This window comes from Leptosomus discolor, chromosome 14 (assembly GCF_034619465.1).
Source record: "Leptosomus discolor isolate bLepDis1 chromosome 14, bLepDis1.hap2, whole genome shotgun sequence".
NCBI classification, from domain to species: Eukaryota; Metazoa; Chordata; class Aves; order Leptosomiformes; family Leptosomidae; genus Leptosomus; species Leptosomus discolor.
The window spans coordinates 16,934,200-16,948,765 of record NC_141404.1 but is presented as its reverse complement, the minus strand read 5'-3'; the positions used below and the strand labels follow the sequence as shown (position 1 = coordinate 16,948,765).

The 14,566-nt window shown below is 56.0% G+C and overlaps 1 protein-coding gene across 1 annotated transcript; it reads left to right on the top strand.

Moving 5' to 3' along the window:
• The first annotated feature begins 2,874 nt into the window (after positions 1 to 2,874).
• On the top strand, positions 2,875 to 14,243 carry NAGPA (N-acetylglucosamine-1-phosphodiester alpha-N-acetylglucosaminidase). The gene is made up of 12 exons (XM_086472846.1): positions 2,875 to 2,984; positions 3,337 to 3,822; positions 7,562 to 7,701; positions 8,240 to 8,348; positions 8,669 to 8,797; positions 9,523 to 9,731; positions 10,861 to 10,908; positions 11,260 to 11,388; positions 12,155 to 12,286; positions 12,480 to 12,540; positions 13,183 to 13,426; positions 14,212 to 14,243. Exons 1-11 carry the CDS (start codon positions 2,875 to 2,877, stop codon positions 13,403 to 13,405), a joined length of 1,776 nt encoding a protein of 591 aa, XP_086328972.1. The 3' UTR covers positions 13,406 to 13,426; positions 14,212 to 14,243.
• The last annotated feature ends 323 nt before the right edge of the window (positions 14,244 to 14,566 follow it).

The following is a 14,566-nucleotide window of genomic DNA, read 5'->3' as shown; positions in this document are numbered from 1 at the left end:
GGATTCTACACCCTCCGTTGTGATCCTGACCCCTCTTGAAAGCTGTGGAACAGGCAGGGTGAATTTGGGGATTGGGTGGAAGCCTTCTGATGAAGCCCTTAGTACCGGATGTTCCCTGCGAGAAGTTTAAGGTGTTTGAGCAAAAGACAAAGCAGGATCCTGAATGAACTCCCGGAGTGCTCTGCTCACTGCTTTGTGCAGTTCAGACCATTAAACCCATTCTGTTAGTCCACCCTGGACTTTCAACTGGGCAGCTTTGTTTCCAGCTCGAAGCACAAGCAGGACACATGCAGCTCTCCATTGTGGAATAAAAGTGGAGGCCTAACAACCCATTTGCTAAGATCTTTTACGGCACTGGCTTGTGCTAAGGGAATTTTCCTGTTAATTTTTCCACCTGCAAGGGACGTGAGGCAGCAGCACACTCACCTATACCGGGCACACGTATCTGATGTACAGGAGGCAGTGGCATTTTTTTCTCCTTTTTCCTTTTCTTTCCCAAGCTCGGTCCTGTTTTTCACAAGACTCGGGCCCCCTTGGGGTCTATCAGCAATGCATACCTCACTAACGACTGTGCACTTGAATAAGAACTGAAAGGCCAAAAAAGGAGAAACATCCTACCCCCAATGCACCACAAGATGGTCCTGCTTGTTTGTGCTGATATATGGGATCTGGGCAAGGCCAACCTGTCAGTGAAAAACACTTTTGAGGAAAAACATCCTTGAAAATCTGTAGGCTAATTAATTTTGTTTATATTTTAGCTTTAGAGTAGCCAGCATAACAATAGGTACCCTCCAAGCATGTGTAGTAATCGAGTTATGTAACTGCATGTAATTCCCTAATTAATTGCATATTATTTGGGAGGAGTCAAAGGTGGGGGAACACTGCAGTAAAAGTGTATATAAACTGCAAAGCGAAGCGAGGAGGCGTGCTGGCTTTGTGGAGTTTCCCCCAAGTAGCCTTTTCTGCGCAGGACTGAAATAAATAAATCTCTTGGCTCTGGGTGTGCGGTTGGCTTGTTGCAGGCCAGGTACCGGACCCCGCTGTGGGACAACACACCCTGGGAGAGTGGAGGCATCACCCCCACCCTTAGCGCTGGCCGTGGAAACACCGGCTCCTGCCACCGGCAGTACAGCCTTGGGCATGGGGCTCCACAGCCCCGCTCTCCCCACCCGGGGGGCGACGCCTGCCCTGGTATCACACTGTGTACAGAACCAAACGCTTGAAAGCAAGGAGAAAACCGAGCGAGCTCCTCATCGGCCTCGTGCTGCACCGACACAAACGCACGTCAGGGAAATGTAATGAACCGTTCTCAGCGAGAACAGGGCTTTCCCAATGCTTCCTCCTTGAATTCCCCTCTCCCTCCCTCACCGAGTTGCTCAAGGAAATGGCATGGAGTACAGCTCAGTGGGCTTGATTTCTTTGTAATAAAAATATGAAACTTCTCTATCAAGCTTGTGCGGAGGGAAAAAAAGGAACGAGTTTAATTGCATCCCCCATCCTAAGATGACAGGGGCATCTGCTGCCAGACAGCGGTAGCAGGGCGGCCCTGTGCAATCACGGGCGTCAGGCCATGCCAGAGACATGCCTCAGGATCAGCCCCCCCCCCCCACTTGGGAGCAGACTGCACACCTAAAAGCTGTATTTTATTCCCAATACAAACATTTTGAAACTCCATTTCCAATGGAATGACATCCTGGCAGTATTCTCCTCAGTGACCGGTATGGCTCAGAACAGAGCAATGAAACACTGAAACAATGTCCTGAAGGTAGCATTTACACCCCCTAGCAACTAGCCCCTAAACAAAAAACCCCCCCATTAATTTCCTCTGCTCTTTAAACTGCTAGAACTTAGTAGAAAACCAGAGGGTGCCTGCTTTTACTGTGGCTCTTTGGGTGGCTACAGCTTTCCAAACAGTCTCTTTTTGTTCAGTCACTGCTAGAGCTGAAACCTGGCTGAAAATGCCAAAAGTTACCTACTGAGGTCAAGAGAAAGAACTATGAAAATGAATGTTTGGAGCAGTCGGTGCAGCTTGGGGAGGTGACAGGACTAAGTACTTGATAAAACACAGCAAATAAAGCAGGTGCCCCCACCACCGTTAACAAAATAGTTCTTTGATTCAAAGTGGAAACTATGGAGATTAGAAAGAGAAATATTTTTACTGAAAATTAGGGGTCTGGTGCATGGTTTCCAGTTAGAAAAAATCATTACCTTATAGGCAGATACGGGAATGGAGGATTTGCTTTTTTTAAAATCATGTATTTGACTTGGCTATTTCTTGAAAATTCCCAGATTTGTAAACTAAGGCTCTCCCAGAGTTCTCGTCCCAACTCAGTCAGCCAAAGGTACCACCGAACCCAAGCTGCCGGTCACCGTTAGGGGAACCCAGAGCTGACTGAACCTATCGCCATCCCCCCTTGCGGCAAATGGACAAAACCCCCGTCCTCCCAGGGAGGGTGGCGAAGCTGCACCGGCTCCAAAAGCCGTATTTCCTTGGCTGTCGTGTGAGAATCCCCCAGAGGCGGCGAGGAGAACACTGGCGCCAGACCCCGAGGGCGGGGGCGCCAGACCCCGAGGGCGGGCTCGTCCGGAGGCGCCCGCACGACCGTGCCCAGCCGGCGAACCGACAGCCTTGGCACCGGTTCCCTCCCGTCCCTCCCGTCGGAAAGGCCCGCCCGGCTGCCGGTGCCGAGCACAGGCCGTGCCCCCAGCACAGGCCGTGCCCCCAGCACAGGCCGTGCCCCCAGCACAGGCCGTGCCCCCAGCACACGCAGCTCCGCCAGCCGCCCCTCACGGCGGGGAACGGCCGCGGGGGCTGCGCCGCCGCCGGGCAGCAGGGGGCGCTCCCCGCGCCCGCCCCGCTGAGCGCCCGCCAAGATGGCGGCGGGGGCGGCGGGCCGGGGCCGCGGGCGGCGGCCGGCGGGGCGGGCGGTGGTGGCCGCCGCGCTGGCGGCGCTCGGGTGGCTGCAGGCGGCGGGCGGCGCCGGGTGAGTGTCGGCGCGGGTGCCCGGGGCGGTGCCAGCGCTGCCGTCCCGCTGCGGGCGGCACGGGAGGGCCTCGGGGGTCCCTGCCCGGCCGGTAGCGCCGCTCCTCGCCGGGAGCTCGGACCAGGCGCCGCCGAGCCGGTGCCCCGAGGTCGGCTTGGTGGTGCGGGTTCAGAGCGGGGCAGCCCCCCTTAAGCCGGGGTGAGTTACAGCGGGGCCGGGGACTCCCCGGGGGTGGGGGAGAAGCGGGACCCGGGATGGCGGTGAGGCCTTCCCTGCCCGCTGCCCCGAGCCGAGCAGCTCTCGCCGCGCTCCACCAGGGCAGCCTTGAGGCAACGGGATCTTCTCATTGCAGGGGCCCCCCCAGCGACCCTCTGCTGCAGCCCTATTTCCCCTCCCGGCACGGCCCTCGGCACCACCACAGGCACGTCAGAGACTGTCAGCCCCTCAAGTACGGCAACGTGACACACGAGGCTTGGCCCAGCGACAACAGGACGGGCGGCCCAGTGGCTACCACCAGAACGTTTGTTTCTTACATCCCTTCGGTGGGCAAGGACCGCAAGGTGGTCTATGGCCACTTCACTTTTGTGAGGGACCCCCTGAGGACCTTCTCTGTGCTAGAGCCGGGTGGCGCGGGAGGCTGCCAGGCTCACCGCAGAGCCCCGGTGGAAGAGACTGCAAAGCTCGGGAAGTGTCTGGTGGCCCAGAATGGCGGGTACTTTGACATGGAAACCGGAGAGTGTTTTGGGAACGTGGTGAGTGATGGAAAGCTGGTGAGAAACTCTGGCGGCCTGCAAAACGCTCAGTTTGGCATCCGGAAGGATGGCACCATGGTGTTTGGGTAAGAACTTGGGGGCTCTTGGAGTGAGCTCTCTCCTCCCTGAAGGCTGGTGGGCATCACCGAGGCAGGAAGCACTCACTGCCCAGGCACTGCCTTCTTGGCCTCTCCCAGTCAGAGCAGAAGCATGCTTTGAATGCTGAAATTATGGATGTCCTGCCTGTACCCTGTTGAGCTATTTCTCTGGCCATTGGCTTTTTTCCCCTAGGATGAGGAGAAGCTGGATAAGTTACTCCACTGATCTGTAGCTGCTTAGGTTCCTGTGTCTCCTCTCCCAACATTCAACAGGTAGCTGAAGGGGGAAGAGGTCTCTGTCCTCCCAACGGAGGAGAGGCAGAGTGGACTATGTAACTGCTCTGGCTGCAGTACAGAAGTGCTGAGGCTGGAAGGGACCCTGGAGGTACCTCCTCCAACACCCTGCTCAGCACAGGGTTAGCTGGGGCAGGTTGCTGAGGACTATGTCCAGTCAGGTTTTAAACATCTCTGAGGATGGAGATCCCACAACCTCTCTGGGCAAACCTGTTTCTGGGATGACCACCCTTTATACTTTAAAAAAAAAAAAAAAAAAAAAAGTGTTAAGTTACTTCTGTTAAGTAGAAATCCAGGCATGTCCTGGACGGCCTGTGCTCTGCTGTGTTGCCCTGTCAGCAGATACCAGGATGGTTAAAGTCCCCCATAAGGGCCGGGGCCTGTGAACATGAGGCTTTTTCCAGTTTCCTGAAGACGGTCTTATCTACTGTTTCTCAACCAGGCAGTCTGTGGCAGACACCCACCATGACATCACCCACGCTGATCTGCCAGAGCTCTAATCCTAACCTGTAAGTCCTCAAGTAGCTTGTGGCCAGTGTCTAGGCAGAGCTCCAGGTGTTCCTGCTGCTCTCTCGTGTGAAGGGCAGCTGCTCTCCACTTCTCCCGCTGCATTCCCACAGTACAGGCTCTTCCTAGAGAGCCTGTCTCCATCGCAGCACTCCAGTCACACACAGCGTCCTGCATGATCCCAGCGAGGTTGTAGCCCTGCAGCTGCACAGACCTCTGATTCCTCCTCTTTGTGCTTACGCTGCTTGTGGTACTGTACAACTTCACATAGGCACCCGCTCTGGTTTTCCAGGAGGAGGAAGAGAGCTTCCCCTTAAGCCCTCTCACCACTTTCTTATTAGTGTGCATATGGCTGAGCTTGCTTTTTGTTTCTATTTTGTTGTTTCAAGTTCTCTTGTCCATGTCACCCTTCAACCTTCACTTACCAGCTGGGTCTACCACTTCCTCACTTGACTGTGGGTGATTATCTCCCTCCCATGTCACTCCTGGTTTATAGCTTTCCTCATCAGATTGCGTCTTTACAGAAGTTCCTTGTGCCTCACTTGGCCACGTGGATGCCGTCTCTGCTAGCCAGCCCTCAGAGAGGGCTCTAGCCCTTGTAAAAACCACATTCCTATTGTCAACGTGACCTGTGCTACTGCACAATGACCCACGGAATCCATCCACTGCTTCTCAAGCCCTTCCTCCTCCCCAGCAGGATTGAGAGGAGCACCTAGGCCACCCTTGGCTGTCACCCCCAGAGCCATGCAGTTACTCTTCATACACTCCTGGTTTCCCTTGGCAGTGCTGTTGGTGCCCACATAGGAGAGGGGCAGGGGATAGCAGTCTGGCAGCTAGGGAAGCCTCAGCCCTCTCCCCACACCATCCCAGATCTGGGCCCCCAGCAAACCTCACAGCAGACAGGCTCCAGCCTCAGTGAGAGGCACAGGTATCCCTGCAGCCAGAGAGCTGGGGCGCTGCCTTCTCCCCGCACAGCTCGAGCTGAACTGAGGTGCCTGCTGCGCCGCAGGTGGTTGCAGAAGCCAGTGCTGGAAGCTGTACCCTGTGGTGGGTCACCATGGCTGGCCACAGACATCGCTCTCTGCAGAATTGCCAGCTTCCCACCACATGAGCTGCAGCATCTCTTGGCTGCTGGGAGCTGTGGGCTCAGCCTGGCGGTTATATAGGCCTCGTCTTGTCACCAGCTGAAAGGGGGTGTGACACTCCCTGATCAGGAGTCAGCTGGAGACAAAAGCTCGAGGTACCCTTTGATGAGGAATAGCTGAAGAGGGACCGTTAATGCTCGCTGGAAGTAAAGGCCCCCAGTAACTACACTTCCCCAGCGGCAGCAGGCACCCTAAAGGTCCTAGAAGGGTTCCCAGAGGTCCTCCTGATGGTCTCAGAAGATTGAGAAGCAGCCTGGAAGCTGCTGCATCTGTTGTCTGCCTTCTCCACCCTTCTGTTAGCTCACTGCCCTCAGACCTCAGCAAGGATCCCTGCAAAGCCAAACTGACTGTACCAAGCTGGGGCTTTAAAGTGCAGCCGTTCCCTGACAGCCCCGGGAACCATGGCCGTAACGTGCATGGTGGAGGGGCCGGCAGAGCGGGTGACGTGTCCCCTTTAGCGAGGGGGCTTCTGCCGAGGGGACCAGCAGCAGCTGCAGGGTCGCTGTTGAGCCCTCGCTCTCAGCTCTGCCCTGCTTCTCTCCTGCTCCGGCGGGATTTCCCATGTTCAATGGCTGTGGCACTGAGCTGTCTGCTCCGTGTCTTTGCTGCCTCTGAAACGTGACACTAGAAATAGTTCTGGTGTAAATCATTGGGTCTCTCAGGGCAGCGGGGAAAGTAACTCACACTTGACCCTTCGCACATCGTCACCCCCTGCCTGACAAAGCTGCTGCCCTGCCACCGAGGCTGGCGATGGGTGACTGCAGGCTTTGGAGGCTGACAGCTGCTTAGTCCATGCTCGAGCTGTTGTGCTGTTTGTTAGCTGTGTTCGTTTGGCCTTTGTGTTCCCTTCCCACGGGTAAAGGGATTTCTTTTTGCGTGTTTTCCATTCAGGTACTTTCAGTTATGCTTTTCTACAAAGCATGAAGCTTTGTTCATTCGTGGATACTGAAACCCTAGAAGTCGAGCAGCCAGATCCCACAAGACATGTCTGGACTGCGCAGAGCAATCGGTTTTAAACCAAGAACCACTGGCAGAGCTTCCAGCGAAAGCACAGCTGCTCGTCCCCAGCCTTTGCTGCTGTCCTCTCCTGGCAGTTGCAGACATCACCTACCGTCTGGTTCTGATTCAGGCAGATGTTACTCAGCGCCCTAATTTTTGAGAGGAATGTCCCCTCGGGGAGCACCCCACTGTGACACACAGCACCCAGTCGTGTGTCGCTGAATAGTCCCTTTACCGTCTGGCTGTTCAGTGAAGGGTTTTGCAGTCTGGGAGAGCAGAGGAGGCCCTTTCCCAGGCGGAGGGGAGCGGCAGTGTCTTCCCCTCAGTGCACCTGTAGGCAGACTGGATGCTGTTGCTGAAAAGCCTCTCAAAAGCCGTTTGGGGGTCACTGTTTGCAGGCCGGCAGCTGACGGACAGCAAGCTGTTACAGCTGCTGCCGCAGATCCCTGGTACTTGGCAATGGCTCTGCCCTCACGTTCTGCCAGATGCTTTCTGCCCTTTTTATCCTGGCTCAGTTCCACTGGTCACGTTGTTGGCAGGGGTTGTTTCGTGCACAGTGGCCTGGGACCATCATTAGCAGTGTGTTTGTGCGGAATAGCTGATAACAGGGTCCGCCCTGGCTGCTAAAGTGATGTTTCGCACTGCTTGGCCTCTAGTTTCGGATGCAGCTAGCCTTCATTCCACCGCCTCCTGCCTGCTTCTGGAGCCTGCTGGCAGCAAAGAGGCTGTTACGTGACACTGCTGTGGCTGTGGGTAACCCCTCCTGCTCTCTTCTTTCCTAGTTACCTGTCTGAGGAAGATGTCTTGGATCAAGCAAACCCTTTTGTACAGCTTGTGAGTGGGGTGGTTTGGCTCCTAAGAGATGGAGAAGTGTACGTCAGTCAGAGTCAAATGGCTGAGTGTGGTGAAATTCAAACCACAGGTAAATACTGTAAAGCTTAGCTTCAGCCTGGGTATAGATGGTCCTTCTGATGGGGATATTGGAAGGAGGAGGTAGCAGTGGAAACTGTGTGGTCTGGTTGCAGTTTGCTGCTCGCGTGAGAGGCCCAGATTTCTTCTGTGCTGCTTGACCCCGAGTCTGCAGCGAGTGCAGTGCAAGAAGTAGCTGCCTGCAAGATGAGGCTGCTCTCGCCTGTGCAGGGTTGTCAAACAGAATTTGCTGTGGGCTGTAAATAGTGACTGGTGTTAATACTGGTCCAGAGAAACCCAAAGCAGATGCCTCTGATGAGTTTAAAACAGAGGGCTTGTGAATTGCCTTCTTCGTCCCTGTGCCAGATGGAAACTGAACAAGAGTGCTTCTGGAAATATTATTCCTAGATGGGCTTGGATGGACAAGAGGAACCTGGGCTCTGTACTTGGGTTTCAGTTTAGATGAGCTGCTTGCTGGGAGCTGTTTTGCAGACAGGTGTGTCTAGTTCTGTCACCCAGCTGGTGTGTGAATTTTTCCCTCTCCTGCACAGGAACCTTCGACAGGTTCATCAACGTGGTATCAGCCAGGACTGCCGTTGGACACGACACACAGGGGCGGCTGGTCTTGGTTCACGTGGATGGACAGACGGAATCCAGAGGGTAAGGCCAGGGTTGTGGTCTTGGGGCAGGTGCAAAATGGGTCTTCAGATTCTGTCACTGGAGCTGGAGGGACTCTGCAGCTGCCAGCGACACGTTTTAAGGCAGAGACATGCAGAGCTCGAGAGGTCAGTTGAAGACGCCGCTGTTTGGTGTCTTTCTGGCAGAGCCACAGGCTAAGGCAGCCTCCAGGCAGCACGTCAGCATATCTGGGATGGCAGAGCTGCCCCTTCTGCTGAGGAGAGGGACCAAGCCTCCAGCATAGCCCTTTCACTGAAGTCAAGTAGCACGAATGAGCCACGAACAACCGTTTGCTTTTGTAGGGTCAACCTCTGGGAAATGGCTGAATTTCTGAAGCAGCAGGGAATCGTCAATGCTATCAACCTGGATGGTGGAGGGTCTGCAACGCTGGTCTTAAATGGGACCCTCGCAAGCTACCCATCTGAGCACTGGTAGGTGCTGGTGGCACATGCCCAGGGCTGCCTGAGTAACCCCCCGGCTCCCATTGGTGTGTAGAGCTCAGTCCTGCCCTCTGCTCTGCCGGGACTTGGTCTGTGCTGCTGGGGGGTCACTACGTAAAGTTTTGAGAGAGAGAGAGAATGACTCTAAAACTTAAAGTGATTTAGTACCTACGTATCTTTCCCACTTAGTCCTCCGGGGTTAAAGTGTGGCTGTTCTCAGACACAAAGCAAAGCTGCTGACATGGCTGAGTGGCCTGATGTGGGAATCGGATAAGGCAGCAGCTCTTAGACTGGGAGACTGAGCTGCACGTTCACAGGGACCAGCAGAGATCTGTCAACAGCTTTTTATTATGGAGAGCAACACTGAGGTGGAGACCCTGCCCTGCCTCATGTGAGGGAACCTAAAAAATATTTTACTTTGAATTCAGCTTGTTAGTCATTTCTGACTGTAAACATGAAGGGATTTAAAATCCAGTTTGCAGTCTGACGGTTGAAAGCCAAGCGCTGCTGTGGCTGCAATGACATCATATCAAAGCAAATAATATTCTAGAAAAGGCGTGTTGAGCCCCAAAGCTAGGGAAGCTGGGGCTTATTAATGTTCTTGTTTGCCAGTGTGAATAGAGATGAAAATTTGTGGCTTATATCAACTGGTTCTAAGTCAGGCCAGGAGCGGTGCAGCACTCGCACACCTCACGGGGCCCGTTTTCTGTCCGCAGCTCCTTTGACAACATGTGGCGTTGCCCTCGGAGCATCTCGACCATCCTGTGTATCCACGAGCCTGCCTGCGAGCCTGCAGACTGCAGCGGTCACGGGGACTGCGTGGAAGGGAAGTGCCGCTGCGCTGGGGACTTCTGGAGAGGTCCAGCCTGTGACATCCTGGACTGTGGCCCTTCCAACTGCAGCCGGCGTGGCGTCTGCACCGACGGTGAGTCACTGTGGGGCGCGAAGGCTCCCGACACGGGGGGTGCCCATGGGCAGCTCCAGGGGAAGCACGGCCCTGGGCAGGACGTACGTGGGGAACACCGCTCACCCGCCTGCCAGGCACCGCGGCAGGGCCTCAGCGCGTTGCTCTGGGCAGTCCTGACAGGTTCAGGGGCTCCTCTCCCATGCCAGTGTGAAGGGGTGTAGCTCACATGAACTGGCACAAGCAGGAACTGCTTCCTTTGCTGTGGAGAGGCTTTGGAGAGGCTTCCCAGCCCTGGGAGCCCAGCCTTTTAGGGCTGTGAGTGCTGATCATCTGGCCAGCCCGTGCCCTGATGCGGGAAGCCGGCTGGTGCTGTGCGCCGCAGCCCTGTCTCACCTTCTGGGTGTGCGGAGCTGCTCTCGCCCTGCCCTCCAGCGCCTGAAGCAGCAGGTGGTCAGAACACGCGTTGCCTTTCGGAGACAGCAGCAGGCGAGGCTGGGACTCAGGGCTGGAAACTGGACCTGTAACAGGGCTTGACTTCAAGCTCTATTATGTCTCAGTTTCCCTTTCTGCCCTTGGGGTTGTGCTCCTGGTTGGTTGGTAACCCTGCTGACGGGAAGGGCAGTGTGTTACGCTGTGGGACAGAGCGGCTGAGTTCTGCCCCCGCTCCTTATTGTCCCTTCTTCACTTGGCTCTCCTGCTTCATGATTTTCCCAAGTGTGTGGTTGCTACTGTTCCATAAACTCGTTTTGGTGTAGGGACTGCTGTAGCGTACACCCCCCAGCTCCTCTTCTGTGCCTGCCCAGTCCTGTTTCCCTGTTCCTGTGCTGCCTCCCCGATTCATCTCCCAGTCCAGTTTGCACCAGTGGAGTCACTGGGCAGAGCTCGGCAGGTGCAGGTGTTGCTAACAGTTGGCCCGGAGTTAATCTCTGGAAATCCAGTCAGAGGAGGTTCTGTGGTGTTGGACAGCTGTAGGGGGCGTGGGTTTGAACCTGACCTGGGTGTGAGTTCAGGGTTCCTCCTCTGCGGGTTCCCTGGCATGGAGAGTTGTGAGGGCATCTCGAGAAGCAGAGGCTCCACGTTTTGAGCTCCTGCTCTTTCTAAGTCTTTCTCTATTGTTGTTAATGCCCGTTTGTGTGTGTTTGCACAGCTGGATGCCTGTGTGATGCTGGCTGGACCGGCAGCAACTGCAGTGAAGGTAATGCTGACTTCCACTCCACTCCTCCACAGCCAGCGAGAGGGTCGTGCCAACCACTTCCTCCCAGCTGGCTGCCTGCAGCGGTGGGTGGCGCTCCAAGAGGGCACAGTGAAGGGCAAGGCTGCACAGGGGGCTGTGCTTTTCGTCAGGGTGGGTTTAATTGCAGCTTGAGCAGCTTAAGATGGGCCTGGTGCGAAGCGCTTTGAGCCCTTGCTCCTTGTTCAAGGTGCAGACTCAGCTCCTGCTCGCTGAGCAGCCAGCAGCAGCCTGTGCCAGCGGGTGTGAGCGTGGGGTGGGATTGCTTGCCTTGGTAGTGCGGGCCCTGAGGAGAGCTCTGCTTGTCTCCTGCAGCTTGTGCTAGCGGTTTCTACGGGGATGCTTGCACCCAGAAATGCCAGTGCCAGAACGGTGGCTCCTGTGACCCCGTGCACGGAGCCTGTTCCTGCCCGGCTGGGTACTATGGCACCTGCTGCGAGCAAGGTAAGGGCTGGTCTGAGTAACGGGTTTGTGTCACCTCTGAGCCACCTCTTGCAGGCAAAGCAAGCGTGAGGTCTGCCAGGTGGGCTCAGGCCTGAACTTCGCTGCTGGAGCGTAACCCGGGCTTGCCTGCCTGAGCCGAATTAGCTAAAAAGGAGGGAGCAGAGAGGAAAGAGGGTTTTCGTCATTGTTAGAAAATTGTGGATTCCAGCTCAGTCTCTGCCCCAAAGAGCTGCCTTGCTTTCCCAAAGCTCCTGAGTGCAGAACGTGAATACTGGATCATCCTTCGCATGAGGGTGCTGCACCAGGCCCTGCCTGGAGCCCTGTGATCCAAGTCAGTGAGTGTGAAATGCTCCAAAGGGCCATGCTGGCTTATGACCTTCGTCCTCCAGCTGCCCAGGCGCTAGCGCTCACCCAGCTAGTGAGGTCCCAGTTGGGTGAGCACTCTGCTTTCCTGAAGTACTTGAGGCCTCCGGCTGTCTGATGGAACAGCCTGCTCTGGTGACGGGACAAGTTAATTACGGTGTGGGTGTAAATGGCTGGTGGGCACAGTTACGTCAGCGCTGCTTTGTTCCCGGCCTAGGAATGCTCAGCCAGCCTGATCCCCGCTTTACAAATCTTCTCCTTGACATAAATCGAGTCCCAGCAGTTAACGCGCAGGCTGCTGCTGTCGGGCCGCTGGAGGAAGCAGGGTGGGCAGGAGGAACAGCGGGAAACCTGGAGCCCTGCCTGCTCTGACAACGACTGATTCTTCTTTGTAACTCCCCAGAGTGTCCCCTGGGCTGGTACGGGCCAAACTGCCAGGAGCAGTGTGCATGTGAACACACGTGTCCCTGCGACCGGGAGACGGGCAGCTGCAATGTCACCTATGAACCGGCAACACAGGACCAGTTAAACAAAGGTACCTCTGGTTACAGCGGTTGCGTTTAAAACAAAAAGGAGGTGGAAGAGCAGCTTTAGCACAGCATGTTGCGGTTGCTTAGTTATCAGCTCTGGCTGGTGTCACCTTACCTAAGTTTGCCCTTTTTTAGTCGAATTTTACACCCTCCTCCCCCTACTGCCTTTCTTCCCTCTCTCTGTTCTTTGTTTTCCAGCTTGGCAGTGTTTGGCTTTCCAGAATAAGAGAAAGAGCAAAGAAAAATTCTCTCTGTCAGAGTAAGTGTATGATACATCGTCTACGTGTATCCGTACACACCGAGTCTGTGCCATCAGCTGCTCGCTGCGAGAGGGAGATGTTCACAGCCCCTGCGGGGTGCCAGGGCAGCATGTCAGTGACGCTGAGACCTGCTGCTTCACTGCCCGCAGCAGCTGGTTCTGACTTCACTCCAGCACCGGCCACACTCGTGCTGGGAGAGATGAGGACAGGCACGGCAAGGCGCTACCACCTCCCTGGCAAGACAAGCGCTGAGCTGAGGCCCCCCATCACTGACAGTCCGTGCTCTGAGCCTGGCGCTCCGCTGCCGACAGTTAAACAAGAGCCACCTTTCCTCTCCCACGGGGGCACTGCACGTGCAACAGCCAGCCAAGGGCAGTTCTGACACCAGAGTGTGCTTCGGCAGTGTCGGTGAAGCCACGGCCGCTCTGCAGGCACAGCTGGGCACGGGGCAGGAAGCCAAAACCATCCGCTTGGCCACCAGGACAGCCTTTCAGAGGCTTCCACAGACTGTGCTGGTGGTTCTGCTCTCAGGCGTGTGAATGACAGAGGAGGGAGCACAGACCTTGAGAAACCATTTGCACACTGGGAACAGGTGAAGGCAGGTCAAGAGATGATGCTTACGGGGATTTTTCTCCTGACAGAAAAACCTGGATCTCTGTGACCTTGGTCTTGGCTCTGCTTCTGGTGCTGAGCGCCATGGGAAACGTGGGCCTGTTCTTGAAGGGCAGGTCGGAGAGGCACTGTGAGAGCGGCGACTATCGCTACCACCCCCTGAGGGAGATGAACGGGGAGGCCAGCCACCCCTCCACCTCTGCTGCCTGTGAGACAGACGATACTCAGGACCCAAGCCAGGCGCTCCTCTAGCCCCGGAGGAGGCGTGAGGAGGTAACTTGCTCTGCACCTTGTCCCGCCCTCAGCCCTGGCTGGTACAGAGGCTGGTCAGACCTAGAGACTGAAGCCGCTGCATAACCCATGAGCGGCAACAAGGTCCCGCAGTCCAAGAAGCTCCTTTGCCTCAGGCCCAGCCCTGCTGAGAACATGGCTGGGCTTCCCCGCCTTCCTCTGCTGCTCCAGCGGGAGCAAACTGGGCTGTGCAACCAGCTGCCAGGAGGGGATGCAGGGCATGGGCCGTGGGGCCAGCTCCACCCACGCGGGTGGATTAGGGAGTTCCCCATCTGCAGCAGGAAAGGAAAGGGGCTGGTTCCCTCCCTACTTGAGGGAAAGAGGGGAGAAGTGGAAGCCAGAGGCACTGCAGAAAGGTCCCTTCTCACCTGAGCAGCGCTAAGGCTTTTTAAGATGCAAGGTAAATTGCCTGTAGCATAAAGCTAGGCTTAAGGGAGCTGGCTTAAGTGTGGTGCAGTCTCTAACTGTCTGCCCTGCACTGGCAAGCTGAGGCTTTTATCATAAGACTGAAAAAAAAGTTGTTTTAAAGTGTTGAAGGAGGTGCAGCACAGAATAAAGCTAGAGGAATCCTCCTGGCCACTGGGGTAGGCTCAGAGGCTGACACAGGGTGAGGGCTTTCCTGCACCTGACTCTCTTCCCCAGGGAGTGTTTTCTTACCAAATCCTTAGTTCTACAAGTCGGCTCAGGGGTGGGTGATGAGTGATGTGTTCGGGGTAGGTTCTTGCAGCCTCTTCAGGTCGAAAAGGTCACGCTGCTTTCTCTCGTAGCTCCCAGGAGCCGGCGTGCTCTGCCCGGCCGCGTGGGTGCCCTGCCAGGGAGGGACGGCAGCCTGGAGCTCTCCAGGCTCGCTCTCAGCAGCCTGGTGTGGGCAGCATGAGGTGACTGAGCCCTGGGACTGACCCCAGCCTGACCAGCACGGACTGTCCCAGGGCCCCTGCCGCTGCTGGAGCCGCCCTGCCGTGTCAGCGAGGACTGCCCGTGACCCAACATCCTGACACTGCGGCTGCACCTCGGACACTTCACTAGAGTACAGCCTTGCACGGTTCATTTAAAAAAAAAGTATTTGAGTTTGCTTCCATGAGGGAAAACGAGCCTCTAACGTGCTGCTGTAACGCCGCAGGG